This window comes from Schistocerca serialis, chromosome 5 (genome assembly GCF_023864345.2).
Source record: "Schistocerca serialis cubense isolate TAMUIC-IGC-003099 chromosome 5, iqSchSeri2.2, whole genome shotgun sequence".
In the NCBI taxonomy this organism is placed as follows: Eukaryota; Metazoa; Arthropoda; class Insecta; order Orthoptera; family Acrididae; genus Schistocerca; species Schistocerca serialis.
This window is the reverse complement of record NC_064642.1, coordinates 242416688-242434054: the sequence shown is the minus strand read 5'-3', so window position 1 is coordinate 242434054 and position 17367 is coordinate 242416688. Positions and strand designations below refer to the sequence as shown.

Here is a 17367-nt window from a genome sequence, read left to right as displayed (position 1 = left end):
GAAGCGTCGTCTCACGCGGTCTGCACGTCCAGCACGAACGCTGGTCCAACTGAGGCGCCAGGTGGAAATGGCATGGCAAGCCGTTCCACAGGACTACATCCAGCATCTCTACGATCGTCTCCATGGGAGAATAGCAGCCTGCATTGCTGCGAAAGGTGGATATACACTGTACTAGTGCCGTCATTGTGCATGCTCTGTTGCCTGTGTCTATGTGCCTGTGGTTCTGTCAGTGTGATCATGTGATGTATCTGACCCCAGGAATGTGTCAATAAAGTTTCCCCTTCCTGGGACAATGAATTCACGGTGTTCTTATTTCAATTTCCAGGAGTGTAAATAAGCTGTCTCTGTTTTTTTATGTTCAAGATACCAATACTAGTAATTTTAGAACATGGTGAAATTTGCCAAATGTGGCACTCTACTGTTTTGTTCCCTTTCCTAGCCAAATATGAAGTGTAAGAAACTGGGTGAGCTATATAATCATATTCGTTGTTTATTACAAAGGTAGAGCAATTATCAAAAAATGGCTCTGAGCACTATGGGACTGAACATCTGTGGTCATCAGTCCCCTAGAACTTAGAACTACTTAAACCTAACTAACCTAAGGACATCACACACACATCCATGCCCGAGGCAGGATTCGAACCTGCGACCGTAGCAGTCGCGCGGTTCCGGACTGAGCGCCTAGAACCGCTGGACCACCGCGGCCGGCGAGCAATTATCACTAGTAGATGTACCAATATCAATAACGTTTTGGAAGCAGCTTCAGACTGCTGGATTCATATTCTGCTCCTACAGGACTTACCACAGCATTAGAAAACACTTCCAGCAGATCCCGAGTGCGTTTACATGCCAGCAAAGAAGTCCTTCATGGTTCAGATCTGCTTCTGAAGGCGTCATACAAAACTGAAGATGAGTGTAGACCGTTAATTATACCTATAATATCCGTTCTTGTTGAGTGAACCACTTAAGTTCACTAAGGAGTTTCTTTTAACGTGAACTGTCAATCTTTTACTGGTTCACATACCAGCATCACCAAGTGGCAGAAGTCATATAATATAAAGATTGTTTTGCGTAAAAACCAGGACCTTATGATTTATAAATGGAATTCATTTCTTATAAAAGCATAACAAAACATTTCACACTTTTTGTTGATTAATCGTCAGAAAGGTAAAGTTGCCTACCAAACTGATATTTTGTATTCCTCTCCTGTGGAAATGGTGGCCTAAAAGACTCACAGTGCAACAACTATTCACTGAAGAACGGTTGAACTGTCAGTACGTTTCATCTGGCCACATGTAAAAACTGTAATCATCGCATTAATGTTAGGAATTTCTGAGAAACCAAGTTAACTGCACCACTATATGTGTAATAGCAGCAAGGAAAATTATTTTCTTGTTAAAATCAGTGCTTGATTTCAGCTCTTAATGAGAAAAATCTGTAACTTTCAATTATAAGCAGTGCGTAATAACAGAAAATCAGCGTCTTCCCCAAGTCACGTGACTTAGATGTTGGTTTCAGTGTAATAACGTCACGCGCGGTCTATATGTGACTATGTATTTGATCACAAATATTTTATGCTGGTAAGTATCGATTTTCGATATTTGTCGTCCGTCGATAAAGAACGGTCGATACAAGTACTGCAGTGGACGTTTGTAAACACTGTAGCGGGAAGGAGTGTGATTATTTAAATGCCAGCGTATCCTAATCAAAATGCCTGGTGCTGTCTTACGATGCAAGCAGCTGGCCAATGTAAAGAGGTTATGCTATTGTAAACCAATACATGTTGGTAAATTTCTCAAACAGTATTCGACACCATCTAGTGCGAGATTGGAGACATTGATTAAGCCTGAGTTGGATGTAGACTATCTGTGTAATGCAGATAACAAAACAGAAATTGAAAATAATATAAGGAACCGGAAAGGTGTTGGTAATATTAACCGCGTTCTTGAGTTGCATAAACGAATTAGTTCACTGTCGCGTGACAGAGAAGATGAACTGCAAGAACTGAGAAAAGAATTTGAAGAAGAAGCCTTGCTCATACCTAACAAGTCCTTCCCTTCCTTGTCGCAGTACGGCGAAGAGCCGAAAGTTCTTAATCTTCAGGGAGTGAAACCTAGTTTCCCGTTCAAGGCGAAAGAATTCAGTGAAATCACCATACAGAATCGGACTTTGCGAACGGAAAATTTGGCCGTATTTACTGGACACAGAGGCTACTGCTTTAGTGGACAGCTTGCAGAACTTGAACAAGCTCTTGTTCGATACACCGTGAGGGAACTGTTATCGAGAAATTTTAAGCTAATTTCAGTCCCAGACATCTTGCCAAGAGAAGTAATTGAAGGCTGTGGAATGAACACGAGGGGAGAACGTACGCAGGTAAATATTTAGAAACCAATAAGTACAGAACACAATTTTTAACTTGATTGCGTATTAGATGCCTTACCTGGCTGCGAATGCAGTGTTCCTGCTGGTACTGCAAGCAAACTATGTAATTTTTCTACACATGTTTGAAGAAGAGCCAGTTTCGCAAATAACAGCTTGTATTTCTCATACACATGTTTGTGTCTTACAGATACTTTGCCCCCTCCCACAAACCTCTGCTAAATCTTCATTAGTTGACTTTTTTCCTGAGCAACTAAGAATAAGAAATATATTTTTCATTAACATTATGCCTGATATGTCACATTTTAACTGCCATCAGAAAGGGAATTTTATTAACATACTGTGAGACACCAAATGTTTTTGTTACTAATGAGCAAAGAAAAGAATGAGACTGTTTCCTTTCAACCAAGTTTGTGCTTAAACAGATATGAATTTCCAACTTACTGACATTTGCATAGTGTGTGTTATGGCATAACTGAGTACAACTAAGTGTTATTTTATTCCAGTAAGTTGTAATGCCACTGGTATGTGTCTAATTGGATGGATGTTTACAGCATCCAAGACACAAATGGAAAATACAAAACATTCATTAATAAAGTTAGCACCTTAATTGAAAATTGTTTTCCCCTGAAGGTAACTCAAATTAAGCAGAAGCCTAATAAGAAACCATGGATCACACAAGGGATAAAGATATCAAGTGAGACAAAAAGGAAACACTATCTGATATGTAGGGACACATTTGGTACTAGCATTATAGCTTATTACAAAAATTACTGCGAAATATTGAAGAAGGTTATCCAGAAATCTAAATACCTGCATTATGAGAAGAAGATAAATACAGCCAGTAATAAAATAAAAACAATATGGGATATAGTTAAGTCAGAAATAGGTTAAACCAGGAATGAGGCAGAACAAATAGCTCTAAAAATAGGCTAAATGAAACCCTGGTAACAATCACATGTTGTGTTGCAAACCATTTAAACACGTATTTTGTCTCTGTTACTGATAGCATGGGGTTGTCAGGTTCAGTAAATAATGCAATGGAATATCTGAGACCGGTGCACAGAAGCAATTTCAGTAAAATGGAATTGACATATATTTCACCCAAAGAAATAGAATCCATCATAAAGTCCTTGAAATCAAAGCATTCTAGTGGTTATGATAACATATCAACAAAGTTAATAAAGGAGTGTTCTTGTGAGCTTAGTCATATGTTAAGTTATTTGTGTAATCAATCACTTGTCACAGTAATATTCCCGGACTGGCTTAAATATGGTGAAGTTATACCTCTCTGCAAGAAAGGGGACAAAGAAATGTCATCAAATTACTGACCAATCTCACTTTTGCCAGCTTTTTCAAAAATCTTTGAAAAGGTTATGTTCAAATGTATACTTAAGCACCTTAGTGAAAATAACATACTGTCAAAGTCACAGTTTGGGTTTCTTAAGGGTTCTGATATTGAGAAAGCTGTTTACACTTACAGCGAAAATGTCTTTAATTCATTGGACAACAAATTAGAGGCAACTGGCATGTTCTGTGACCTGTCAAAGGCATTTGACTGTGTGAATCACAGCATTCTTTTAAGTAAATTAAAATATTATGACGTCACTGGTAGTGCTGCAAAGTGGTTTCAGTCAGAAAACAAAGGGTGTCATTACGTAACACTTCAGCAGTAGCAATCGGACATCATCTGACTGGGAAGAAATTACATGTGGTTTTCCCCAAGGTTCCATACTAGGCTCACCACTGTTTCTTGTGTATATTAATGACCTGTCATCCGTTACATTACCAGATGCCAAGTTTGTCTTATTTGCAGAATATACAAACATTGCAGTAAATAGTAAATCAAATATAAATTTAGAAAGGGCAGCTAATCAAATTTTTACTGACATTAATAAGTGGTTCATAGCTAATTGACTGTCATTAACTTTGAAAAGACGCACTATATGCAGTTCAGAACTTCCAAGAGATTTCCTTCTGGTGTGTATATAAAATATGATGACATGGGAATAGGAGAAGTTGATCGTGTAAAATTCTTGGGGTTACAACTTGATAATAAATTCAGTTGGGAGCAACAAACTAACAAACTGCTATAGTGCCTAAACAAGTCTGTTTTTGCAATGCGAATGATGTCAGACATAGGAGATATAAATATAAAAAAACTGGCATATTTTTCTTATTTTCGCTCCATTATGTCATATGGTAATTCCACGTTGTTGTTGTGGTCTTCAGTCCTGAGACTGGTTTGATGCAGCTCTTCATGCTACTCTATCCTGTGCAAGCTTCTTCATCTCCCAGTACCTACTGCAACCTACATCCTTCTGTATCTGTTTAGTGTATTCATCTCTTGGTCTCCCCCTATGATTTTTACCCTCCACGCTGCCCTCCAATACTAAATTGGTGATCCCTTGATGCCTCAGAACATGTCCTACCAACCGATCCCTTCTGCTGGTCAAGTTTTGCCACAAGCTTCTCTTCTCCCCAATCCTATTCAATACTTCCTCATTTGTTATGTGATCTACCCATCTAATCTTCAGCATTCTTCTGTAGCATCACATTTCGAAAGCTTCTATTCTCTTCTTGTCCAAACTATTTACCGTCCATGTTTCACAAACAGAGAAAAAATTTTTAGAGTACAGAAGCGTATAATAAGAGCAATGAGTAGTGTAAATCCAAGAACATTATGTCAAAACCTATTCAAAGAATGGGGCATATTAACCACAGTTTCTCAGTATATTTATTCCTTAATGAAGTTTGTTGTAAATAATACGTCTCTAACTGCTTAGTACACAGTATCAATACTAGGAATAAGAACAATATACATAAAGATTTAAAATCACTTATACTTGCTCAGAAAGGAGTCCAGTATTCAGCAACGCATATTTTCAATAAGTTACCAGCAACCAATAAGAGTTTAGTTTCAGATAAGGCACAATTTAAACATAATTTAGAAGAATTTTTGGTGGCCAACTCCTATTCCATCCATGAGTTTCTCAAGTGCAGTAGACCATTTTAATAAAAATTTATTATACTTTAATTTTTGACAATACTTGGTTGTAACAGCCGAGAAACTAGCAAATGCCTGAATGGTGGATTTAATGAAAGCAGATGTAAGTATTAAACCTGTAAATATTAGAAGTTTAAATTTAATTCATGTACATAATTTTACTGTTTATTGACTGAGGATCATTAAAATTAATGAAATTCAAGTGTTTCTAATTACATTTTTGTAATGTGTTTATCTGACATGTTCCACATCCAGGAGGATTCCCTCTTTTATGGGTCTATGGAATGAAAAATTAATCTAATCTATATAGCTGTTAGTCATTTTTCATGGAGAAAGTGTGTTTCCATGATTGTTTTCCAAATATAAAACTCTGTAGATAACTTCAACTCTTAAAATTTAATAGATTCAACTGTGAAAATTTGTGGCATTACAAATGATCTTCTGTGTGATATGCATCAGCCATGAAAGTATCTTCTTACTTAAATTTTTCAACATTTGTATATGTATGTTGGGTTTAAAAGCTATTAAATTCATACATACAAAATTAATTTTCCATAATTTCTGCCGTTTGACAAATCCTCCACCACTGCCTGGACAAGTGATGTGCAACTAAAAATAATATGTGGTAAGATTAAACTAGACAGGCATGAGTGACCTGTCACTCCTTTAAAACCTTCCATAACCAATCCCTCTCATCTGCATGAGGAAGTAACATAAATGTTCCAAAAGTCAGGAAAAATAGTTTTCTAATTTTAAGTGTTACTGTTTTCCTCAGTACCAGGAATTTTATGTCCTGGAAGTAAGTATGCCCACTGGTAAACTGTTCTGTCTCCTTGTTTTTAGCAGCTTTCTTAACTGAGCTTTCTCACTGATGCAGATAGATATTTTTAAAGCTAGTTTCTTGCTAAGGAAAAAAAAATAAACTCCGCCCGAACAGGCCATGAAGACCCAACGGTACCGACCAGCCACCGTGTCATCCTCGGCCTGCTGGCTTCACTGTATGTAAATACGGAGGGGCATGTGGTCAGCACAATGCTCTCCCAACTGTGTGTCAGTTTATGGGATCGGAGCCACTATTCTGATCAAGTAGCTCCTCAGTTGTGCCTCACAGGGGCTGAGTGCACCCCGTTTGCCAACAGTGCTTGGCAGACTGGATGGTCACCCATCCAAATTCTAGCCCAGCCCAACAGCTCTTAACTTCAGTGATCTGACAGGAACCGGCACTACCACTGCGGCAAGGCCATTGGCCTTCGAAGGATAAGGAACAGTAATTATGATTCAGAATTCAAATTTTTATGGGGCCATCCTTGTAAACAAGGTAAAACTGTCTTCTTCTACTGAGCTTCAGCATGTCAGCTTATTTCCTGACAACATATATTTATATGGTCATCCAAACTTCAATTATGCGGTATAGTAATCCCTAACAGACTGACTTGTCGCTGATGATGCAGTCAAATAATGTAGTATCTTTCCATCAGGTTACATGCTTTACATTATTCCCAGCTGTCAGTCTTGGAAGGAAATACTGAAGCCTCTGATATTGAGCATCGGATTTGACCCATATGACTTCAAAATATCAGTCATTAAGTGATTGTTTAAATCCAGTATAACTACCATGACATCTATCGTGCAACTGTAATAAGCACACAAAAAAAAAAAAACACACACACATCAAAAAATTATGTCTTAAAAATATATACTTGGAAATAATTTGAAAACCAGAGCATTTCTTTGGGAATTTGAGTTTTTTTGTTTGTTAACCACTTATTACACAAATCCTGAAAAAGAAAGAAACCACCATGGCAAGTTTGGTATTGTTATGTTAAATTAAGCCATATAGCTAACCTGAACTTTTAGACATGTAATGAAATGTGAAATGTGTTTTATTCATCTCATAATGTACATAATTTCAGAACATGTGTCTGATGTACAGGAGACACGTCAAGGTTATAATTTGCTTATTTAAAATTTTGTCACACTTACAATAATACTTTGTGGAGAATTTACTTACTTAAAATTCGTCAGAGTTACAGTATTTACATCTACTATAACTATCATACATTTTTATTCCATTTTAGGGATCCAGCTCAAAGTATCACTCACTTATCCTTCATGAAATCTTCCACAGGGTAGTAGTATGTAGCTTGCTTTTTAAAATATATACCTTCCTGAGGCAAGTGCTATCAATTTTTACAATGTGTGTCAAATAACTTAGAATGTAATGTCGTATTTATTCATATGTTGTGTTTTTACATTTGCCCAGAATGTGAGGATATTATGATCAAATGTGCATATTACTGTAAACATGTGTACCCAGGGCACCTTCTAAACATTTTAGCTAACACAGTGGACCTAGGTATAAGGCTGCCATAAAACTTAGGCAATGCACTGACTGAACAAATTAATGGTGTTTACTTTTATCGTTGTTTCATTGCTGTCAGAATTATTTAAGTTTACAGTGTAAGACTAATAGATCTATGCAGGCATAGATCACAAAAACAGTTTTTAGTTTCTCTCGCCTGTAAATACAGGCATACACCAACTGATGACTTATAACATTTTTTCATCATCAGATGCCATGAATCAAGGAAGATAAGAAGAGGCCCAAACCTTATACAGCTACACTGATTGAAGTGGCAATAAGAGTGCTTATTTGTCGGAGAAGGTGCCAAAATGTATCTAGTTTCTGGAACTACTTTGCAGAGGTACTTGTCATATCGGAGAGCTGATGGAAAGCAAGCATCTGGGAATTACTTTGAGAGATGGACTATTTTCACAAAGAAAGAGAAATTTCAGTATAAATGATATCCCTTACAGCCTAGCAAAACACATAATGGGCTACTATGTAAAGAAGTAGGAAACTTGCTTTTGAATATGTCAAATTAAATGAAAAACTTGCGCTATCCTGGGAAATAAATGCTCAAGCTTGTGAACCCTGGTAAACAGACTTTAGTAATCAGCACGAATGTGGTCATAGTTTAAGAAAACTATGATCAACAAGCTTTGCAAGAGCTACTGCTTTTAACAGATTTAATGTTAACTATTTTTGACAAATATTGTTAAGTTAGGGAGAAATATTAGTTCCCTCCTGAATGCATCTACAGCATTAATGAATTGGGCATAACAACAGCTCATATTCCAGTGGAAATAGTTACTGGAAAAGGAGCCAAACAAGCAAGATACATAACTTCTGGAGGGGGGGGGGGGGGGGGGGAGGGGGCTAAATATGAAAATATGATACAGCCTTCATTCATGGTGTTAATGCAGTTGGGAATTCTGTCCTCCCACCCCATGATGATTTTTCCAAGTATTCGTTTTAAGCCTGGCAAATGCCTCTATGTGGTCCACAGCTGAAAAGTTTGATTTAAGTAACCATTTTATTTGGCACATCAAGCTCAGCCTCAAGGGGAAGCTCTTTGTGACATTGGACAGTTATGAGAGACATACTACAATAGAGGCAATGGATTTGGCTAAAAGAAATGGTTTCATATTATACACATTCCCAACACTTGCTAGCTACAAGCTTCAACCATTAAGTTACATAGTGTATGGTCTCTTGAAAAAATATTACAGCAGTGCCTGCAATGAGTGGCCTCAGTTGCATGCTGGGGTGCCATTCTCTTTTTATGATACTGGAGAGAACTTCAGCAAAGCATATCCTAAGGCTTTTACACTAGTTAATGCACTGAAGCACCAAAGAAACCAGTCTAGGCATGCATATTCAAATACAGAGATATGTAAACAGGCGGAATGAGGTGCTGTGGTTACAATGCCTATAGAATACAAAAAGTGTCTGGTGCAGTTATTAGATTTGTTACTGCTACTACAATGGCAGGTTATCAAGATTTAAGCGAGTTTGAACATGGTGTTATAGTTGGCACGCGAGCAATGGGACACAGCATCTCCGAGGTTGTGATGAAGTGGGGATTTTCCTGTATGACAATTTCACGAGTGTACTGTGAATATCAGGAATGCAGTAGAGCATCAAATCACTGACATTGCTGCAGCTGGAAAAAGCTCCTGCAAGAACAGGACCAATGATGACTGAAGAGAATAGTTTAACATGAAAGAAGTGCAACCCGTCCACATATCGCTGTAGATTTCAGTGCTGGATCATCAACAAGTTTCAGCATGCAAACCATTCAACAAAACCTCATTGATATGGGCTTTTGGTGCCGAAGGCCCATTTGTGTACCCTTGATGATTGCATGACAAAGCTTTACGCCTTGCCTGGGCCTGTCAACACCAACATTGGACTGCAGATGACGGGAAACATGTTGCCTGGCTAGACGAGTCTCATTTAAAATTGTATCGAGCGGATGGATGTGTATGGGTATGGTGACAACCTCATGAATCAATGGACTATTGAAGCTGGTGGAGGCTCTGTAATGGTGTGGGGTGTGTGCAGTTGGAGTGATATGGGACCTCTGATATGCCTAGATATGACTCTGACAGGTGACGCATACATAAGCATTCTATCTGATCACTTGCATCCATTCATGTCCGTTGTGCGTGCCAACAGACTTGGGCAATTGCAGCAGGACAATGTAACACCCCCACATGTCCAGAATTGCTACAGAGTGGCTCCAGGAACACTCTTCTGGGTTTAAACACTTCTGCTGGCTACCAAACTCCCCAAACATGAACATTATTGAGCATATCTTGGATGCCTTGTGACATGCTGTTCAGAAGAGATCTCCAGGCCCCCATACTTTTATGGATTATGGACAGCCCTGCAGGTTTCATGGTGTCAGTTCCCTCCAGCCCTACTTCAGACATTAGTTGAGTCCATGTAACATTGTGTTAACAGCACTTCTGCTTGCTCGCGGGGCCCCTACACGATATTAGCCAGTTTTACCAGTTTCTTTGGCTCTTCAGTGCATAATGGCTGGTTTTAGAACTACAGGAGTTGGGTCAGTTGATATAAACATATTCACTGAAGAGTGTCACCGACAGCCCAGATACTGCTAATGAACTAGTAAGTGATTGTAGTAAAGAACCTAACTTCAGCAGAAGGGGCTGTGTGACAACTTCTAATGAACACAAAAATTTGGCATCTTGTTCATCTATAGAGAGTGCATCAGCTTCCGGAAGAAAACCCATCAGTAGACATCTTACCCCTGAACAAGTTTGTCCCTTTTCAAAGGTTGCACCTTTGTACAGGCAAGTACAGAATCTTGACTGATACTCCTGAAAAGTTACAGGTACTTCCAGCAAAAGAAGCCAGGCCAGCTTAGAGGGCAACGAAAAGGAATATCACAAACAAAAATATAATTGAAGCCCACCCCCCTTATGCCCCCACAATCCCCCAAAGAACAATTTGAAATTAAAATGTAGTTCTTCAGCTTCTGATGACAGCACAGAAACTGATTCAGGCTACATAGATGGAAGGGACCTGTTTCCTGTCATCGAATGAACAGGAGAAATGGATAACGCATTGAAACAGGGGACCTTTTCCTAACAAAACTGACTGGAGAAATAACTGATGATGACAGAAATAACTGATGATGACAGGCACACACATTCATTAAAGTACTTGAAGGAGACACCTACGTAAGCTAATAAGCTCTTGTTTGCTAAAGAGGATATACATGAACAGTCAGAAGATGAACTGATCTCAGAATTCCCCCAGCCTATTATAAGATGAACTGATCTCAGAATTCCCCCAGCCTATTATAATTGGAGGCTCTGTTCATCAGGGTTTGTGCTTAACATTTGGTGTAAGTTTAATTTTAATTTGAAATAGATTGTATTGATATTTTATTGAATCAATTTTGCTACAGCACTTGGTTGCACATTAAAAATTTCTACATAAAAGGCACAACATAGAAATAATGAGGTATCTCCAATCTTTTCCTGCTCTGTGCTGCAATAGTTTTAAGCAAACTTGCAAAATCTGTACGAACAAGTTTTCTTCCAACTTTTTGGCTAGAAATAAAGTTTATTTGGAAAGTAACACTGTTACAGTTTATAAAATACCTTTACCTGTATATGTAATAATAATGAAAGTAAAAATTGCATAGTGGTTCTAGATACAAGGCTGTGGCCCTGGGAAAAAGGCCACCTTGAACCTAGAATCACATGCAAGGAAACAAAACTTTTTAAAAAGTGCAGTTTCAGTTAAGTAACAAATCTTAGATTTGTACTGGGGTACCATTGTAAGTTTTTCCTTGTTTGGAGTCCAAAATGGTCATTATGCACAAGAGTAAATGCATTTCATAATTGAGGAGCACTTTTCAAAAGTCTATGAATGCAGTAGATAGTTTTTCATAAAATTAGTTTTTCTATTTTCACCTAGATAGATACATTTGAAGATTTAATTTTCCCATGATTATTAGGTCTCACTGACACAAATAAACTGTTGTAATGAAATGTATCAAATTTTCATTTTTATAACAGTACCTTAGGGTGTGATTTTTTCCAGTTTATTCAAAAATGGATATAAATAACTTCGCCATTTTTAGTTCTGTGTAACTACTACATTTTTTTTCACAACTAATGTTTTTTTAATGTGCTTTAGTGTTCATTATATATCTCCATCGTAATACAGTGCCTATTTTTACAGACATTACTGTATATTGCATTTCCTTAATTTGTAGTTTTGCACTTTATTGAGAATAAATGAACCATAATAATAGACTACAGTGGCATAGTACAATAAAAATGATAACTATTTTTGACATAGTTGTTTAACTTGTATCATTATTATCAGTACTACATAAAATAATAAATGAATTTTGTTATTACAAAAACTCTTGCATGTTATTGTCAAGTTTTCCATTATGTTTCTTCATTACTTGTCTCAGAAATCCTTGTAAAACTCATTCGCATCATCTGGACTTACAAAATACATTGCCAAGACAGACACAACTTTCATCTTTTCTTTGTTAATAATATTTTGTTTTGGTAAAAGGAAAGATGTTAGTACTGTTGGATGGCATGGTTTCTTTGTTCTCAGGATGTTAACTTGTACTGGATCTGCAAAGTATGTATTACTTACTGACACATGAATAAATTTCTTTACTTTATTGTATGAGACAACACTCTGTTGGTTCATTTTGGATAATAACTTGGATTTTAGTACTTTCTGTGCACTAATTTTTAGATTTAGCCTGTGTTTAGAACTTTAAGAGTACCATGCTCTTCTAAAATCTCATAATATTCTTGATGAGACAAAATGCTTTCTTTTCTTCTGTAATATTTCCAAATTCTATCAGACATCTTGTCTGGAGGCATGTAACTATGACCATGAACAGAGATTATTATGAATTTTGTGCTGTTTTCCATGAACACTGTAAGCATCACCAGCATACAACTATTTTTATTTTAGCTGCTGCAGCAATGTGAGATAGATGTATAGTATTGATGCCAATATTTGGTTATTTCAAATAAATTCCACCCTCTTGAAGATTCTGTCTCCCACCGATTGTAGCAAAGATGCATTCCTTTCTTTGCTACTTAGTATGCATCATGATGCACAGAGTGTATAACCATATTTGTTTAGTAAGGAAAAACCTCACTGACTGATAGTTTTGGAATGGACTGGTTTTGTTGCATGCCAGTGCAAACCTAAATGAGAGGTGGACTATGTTTCTTCATTATATCATAAAACCACTTTGCATGAATTTTATGTGATCTGTGTTTAGTTTGTAGTTCAGTCCTCTTTCCCAGACAAGCTTCTGCTTGCACTTCCATTAAATGAATGTTGCAAGTGGAGCTGGTGTTGGTGTGGTGTGAGGCATTTTGAATGATTGATTGAAATGTTTGTAAAATATATACTGGTATTTTGATAAGGAGCATTGTTTCAGTCATAACCTTTTTGTTTCTTCATAGACTCTCTTATACATTTAATTGATTGTGAGATCTGAAGGCAGATAACCTTTCATAGATTTCGCCCCTGCCATGATGGCTCTCACTGCATGTATATTTCTTCATTATATCATTCTTAAAGGCAGTAGTCAGGTCCTTTGATCCTTTCCTGTTCTGTCACCTGCTCTTCTTTCCTTTGGCAACCTTGCTCCTTCATGGAATGTGCTTGCTAAGTAGGATAACCTATCCTTCGACATGCCAGAAGCTCTTTGGAAAGTTTTCGATGGTGTTGACCCACACTCGTGCAATACTTTTAAAAAGGGTAAACTGCTATTTGACTGTGTACTATTATATTTATCTTTTGTACCATCTAGACTTCGAATTTTATGCCATTGTTAATGGCCTAATAACTTCAGGCGTAGTACTTGATAATGGCATAAAATCTGAAATCTGCTTAGTACAAAAGGTAAATATGATAATACACAGTCAAATGCTGGTTTACTCTTTTTAAAAGTCCTTGGAAAGTGGCAGCACAAACAGGTGCTACTTCACCTTTTGTTTTTCTAAAGATATACTTCACTCTCACTGTTCTCTTCCTTTTTGCTTTCTGGATGTTCACTAGTCTACTCTGAGGTGAATAAATATTCAGAAATTTTTACAGAAACTTATCTTGATGTACTTTATTTGATGATGTCGCATGATGGTGAAACTGGCTGATATTTTCATAGCAGAGTTCAGCGGCTTTGTGTTCCTTAATTCTTCTAGCTTTTGAAGGCCAAAACTCAAGTCCTTGAATGTATTTAACTATAGCTTAGTTTTTTCACTTTTTTCTTTGTGTTTTAGATCAATGAAAGCTCTTCCTGAATGAAATTTTTCTCCCACTGAAACATTATTTGACCAATAGGCTGTTTCCAGAATCACGAGAGTCATCATCCTTTCTGCTTTAGCTTGCAATACTTCTTTGTAGAGTAACACAAGATCATGAAGCACATACTTTCCTAAAAGTAAGTTGTAGATGTTTGGCAGATGATAAAGTCTGTTGGCAACGAGACTCTCGCCAGTGAATATTGTTACAATAATGAGTGACGTGGCATACAGCAATCTGGCTTGCCAATCAACTTTGTTATTGCCAACTACTTGCTATGGAAAGAGAGCTAAGGGACTTCAGAGTAATTTCATTGCCTTTGGTGGCTTTTGCTTTAACTCTAAGAAAGCATAAATCAGGATCTAGCAAAACCTAGAGATTTAGAGTCTTATACATGTGTCAGTGTTTGACTTCTGCTGTAACTTGGTTCAGAGGTTGCTGAACTTTGTTTTGAAATTTTTTGCATTTATCAAATGTTATAAAAAATGCTCCCCAATAGTAAACTAGTTCAGAGTTTCTATCGTTTTGCTGATCTTCATTAATTTAATCCTTGTGTGGTTAAGCCTCAAGCAGTTCTTGGTGTAGCAGCATGTCCCATTCACTTCAGTGTTTCAGATCACCCTTACTTTGTCAGGAGGACAATGCAATCATCTGTTGACCTTGTTATTGGGCTCTGTTACCATTGTACTTTTATTCTTGTTATGAACTTTTGTTTCTTTGTGTGTTCTTCTATATATAATTGTAACACAATCTTGATGTGTCATAAACTACAGTACCGGATGATATAGTCCATACCAACCTTCTTTTCTTTGGTCACAGTTTGGACACTTTTCCCTCAATGTGGAGTTGGGTAGCGCAGTGGTAAGAGTATATACTCTTGTTTGAGAGGTTTGTGCTTGTAATCTGCCATCATGCATAATGCCAACAATGAAATATGGAGGAGATGGTGGCACAGTGTGGTGGTGTTTTTTGTGGCTAGGTTGTTATCCCCGTATCCAGCTTTATAAAATGCTGAATGCGGAAAGACATGAAAACTTTCCACTGCATTGTGTTCTGTGCACAGTAAAGGAACAGCCTTGTGTGGTTTGGCTATGGCTTGTGGACAGTATAATTCCTGAAATGGACTAGCCTGTTCAAGAGTCCTGATCCGAACACTATGTGATTAGTTGGAATGTCAACTTCACTTCAGTCCCAATGTCTAACATCAGTGCTTCCTGTGGTTTCGGCTCTTGAGGAAGAATGGGCACCATTCCTCCACAGACATTCACACACCTGGTGTCCCCAGCAGAGTTCAAGTCATCATAAAGGCGAATGGTGGCCACACCCCACATAAACGTCCACTTACAGGTGTGTGGGTAATGTTAATCAATGTATACAATAATATCCCACTTCCTTATATGTTAACACTTCTTTATACTTCTGAATTTCTGACTGGTGTTTATTACTATAAAATTCTGGTTTGAAGCTATAAGTGCTATCAAAAGGGGCTTCAGATTGAGTCCATATTTTTAATTTCCAGAAGGCTGTTGACATTGTTCCACACAAGTGACTTCTAATCAAATTGTGTGCCTAAGGAGTATTGTCTCAGTTAGGTGACTTGATTCATGATTTCCTGTCAGGAAGGTCACAGTTCGTAATAAGTGATAGAAAGTCATTGAGAAAAACAGAAGTAATATCTGGCATTCACCAGGGAAGTGTTATAGACCATGTGTTGTTTCTGACCTAAATAAACAATTTGGCAAACAATCTGAGCAGCCCTCTTAGATTGTTTGTGGATGATGCTGTCATTTACTGCCTTGTAAAACCATCAGGTGATCAAAACAAACTCAAAATGATTTAGATAAGACATCCGTATGGTGCAAAAGATGCAAATTGACTCTAAATTATGAAAAGTGTGAAGTCATTCACAAGGAATCTGCTAAATTTCAGTTACCCCATAAGTCACTCAAATATAAAGGCTGTAAACTCAACTAGATACTTAAGAATTACAATTATGAATATCTTAAATTGGAACAATCACAAAGGTAATGTTGTGGAGGAAGCAAACTAAAGACTGTGGTTTATTGGCAGTACGGTAAGAAAATGCAACAGATCTACTAAAGCGATTGCCTACACTACTCTTGTACGCCCCCTTCTGGGATACTGCTGTGTGGTGTGGGATTTGTATCAGATAAGATTGATAGAGAACATCAAAAAAGTTCAAAGAAGGGCAGCACATTTTGTATTATTGTGAAGTAAGGGCAAGAGTACCACAGATATGACACAAGAATTGGGGTGGTAGTCATAAAAACAAAGGTATTTTTCACTATGGTAGGTCCTTCTCATGAAATTTCAATCACCAACTTTCTCCTTAGAGTGTGAAAATGTTTCTGCCCACCTACAGAGGGAGAAACAATCTTTGTTATAAAATAAGAGAAATATGAACTCACATGGAAAGATTTAAGCATTAATTTTTTTCATGTGCTGTTCGACAGTGCAACTGTAGAGAAGTAGCTTGAAGGTGGTTCGATGAACCCTCTGCCAGGCCCTTAATTGTGAATAGCAGAGTAATCATGTAGATATAGAAGTATATTCACCCTTTCATATTCATTTCAAACCATTATTTGGTTATTTAATCTTTGTATAGTGAAATTAATATGTTTCTCAGTTTCCTGAGCAGTTTCAAGCAGATCTTACTGTTATTGAAGAGGGCAAGGTATGCAAAGCCTGATGCTGTGTTCAAGCTTCTGATGTCGTAATTGGGTCTTCAGGTTGAATAAATTTAGTAGTCACAACCACAAGTTAGCATTTGTGTGCCCAACGACTCTTTTGTGAGTACACACATACTAGCATGGTTCCCAAGCTACTGCAGCATCCACTTTCTTTCTTCTGCTGCAGTCTCCCATCTCCAACTATCCTTACTTTTGTTGCTCTCTAGCACATGGTGACAGCCTTTGATATTGGCCCATCTGTGTGCTTGGTTTCTACCCTCTTCCAGTTATATCTTTAACCATTTACTTTTACATCTCTTTTTGGGTAAAATAATTTTTGGCCCCCCTTTGAGTTTGACCTACATTTTGATATATATTTTTTTTCTGTAGTGTGGATTGGCAGGGGAAGAACACCTTAAATATGGCCTACTGCCTGCAGTGTTGAAGATCCTGTGCACACAATAACTGTCTAATGTAATATATGCACATAAAACCCAATGCAATTGACAATCTTGTGTAGTGGGATTGTTATGCAATCTTTTAGTAGACTCCCCTGACAACACAGGAGTTGCATATCTAATACTGAGCTGCTAGCTCCCCATGCATGCCTGTTTTCT

General features: G+C 37.4%; 1 protein-coding gene across 1 annotated transcript in view; it reads left to right on the top strand.

Moving 5' to 3' along the window:
- The first annotated feature begins 1634 nt into the window (after positions 1-1634).
- Positions 1635-17367, top strand: part of LOC126481106 (uncharacterized) — an 82678-nt gene continuing 66945 nt past the window's right edge. The window contains exon 1 of the mRNA XM_050104625.1: positions 1635-2373. Within this exon, the coding sequence (XP_049960582.1) occupies positions 1711-2373 (663 nt within the window). The 5' untranslated portion in view covers positions 1635-1710. The remainder of the gene's footprint in view (positions 2374-17367) is intronic.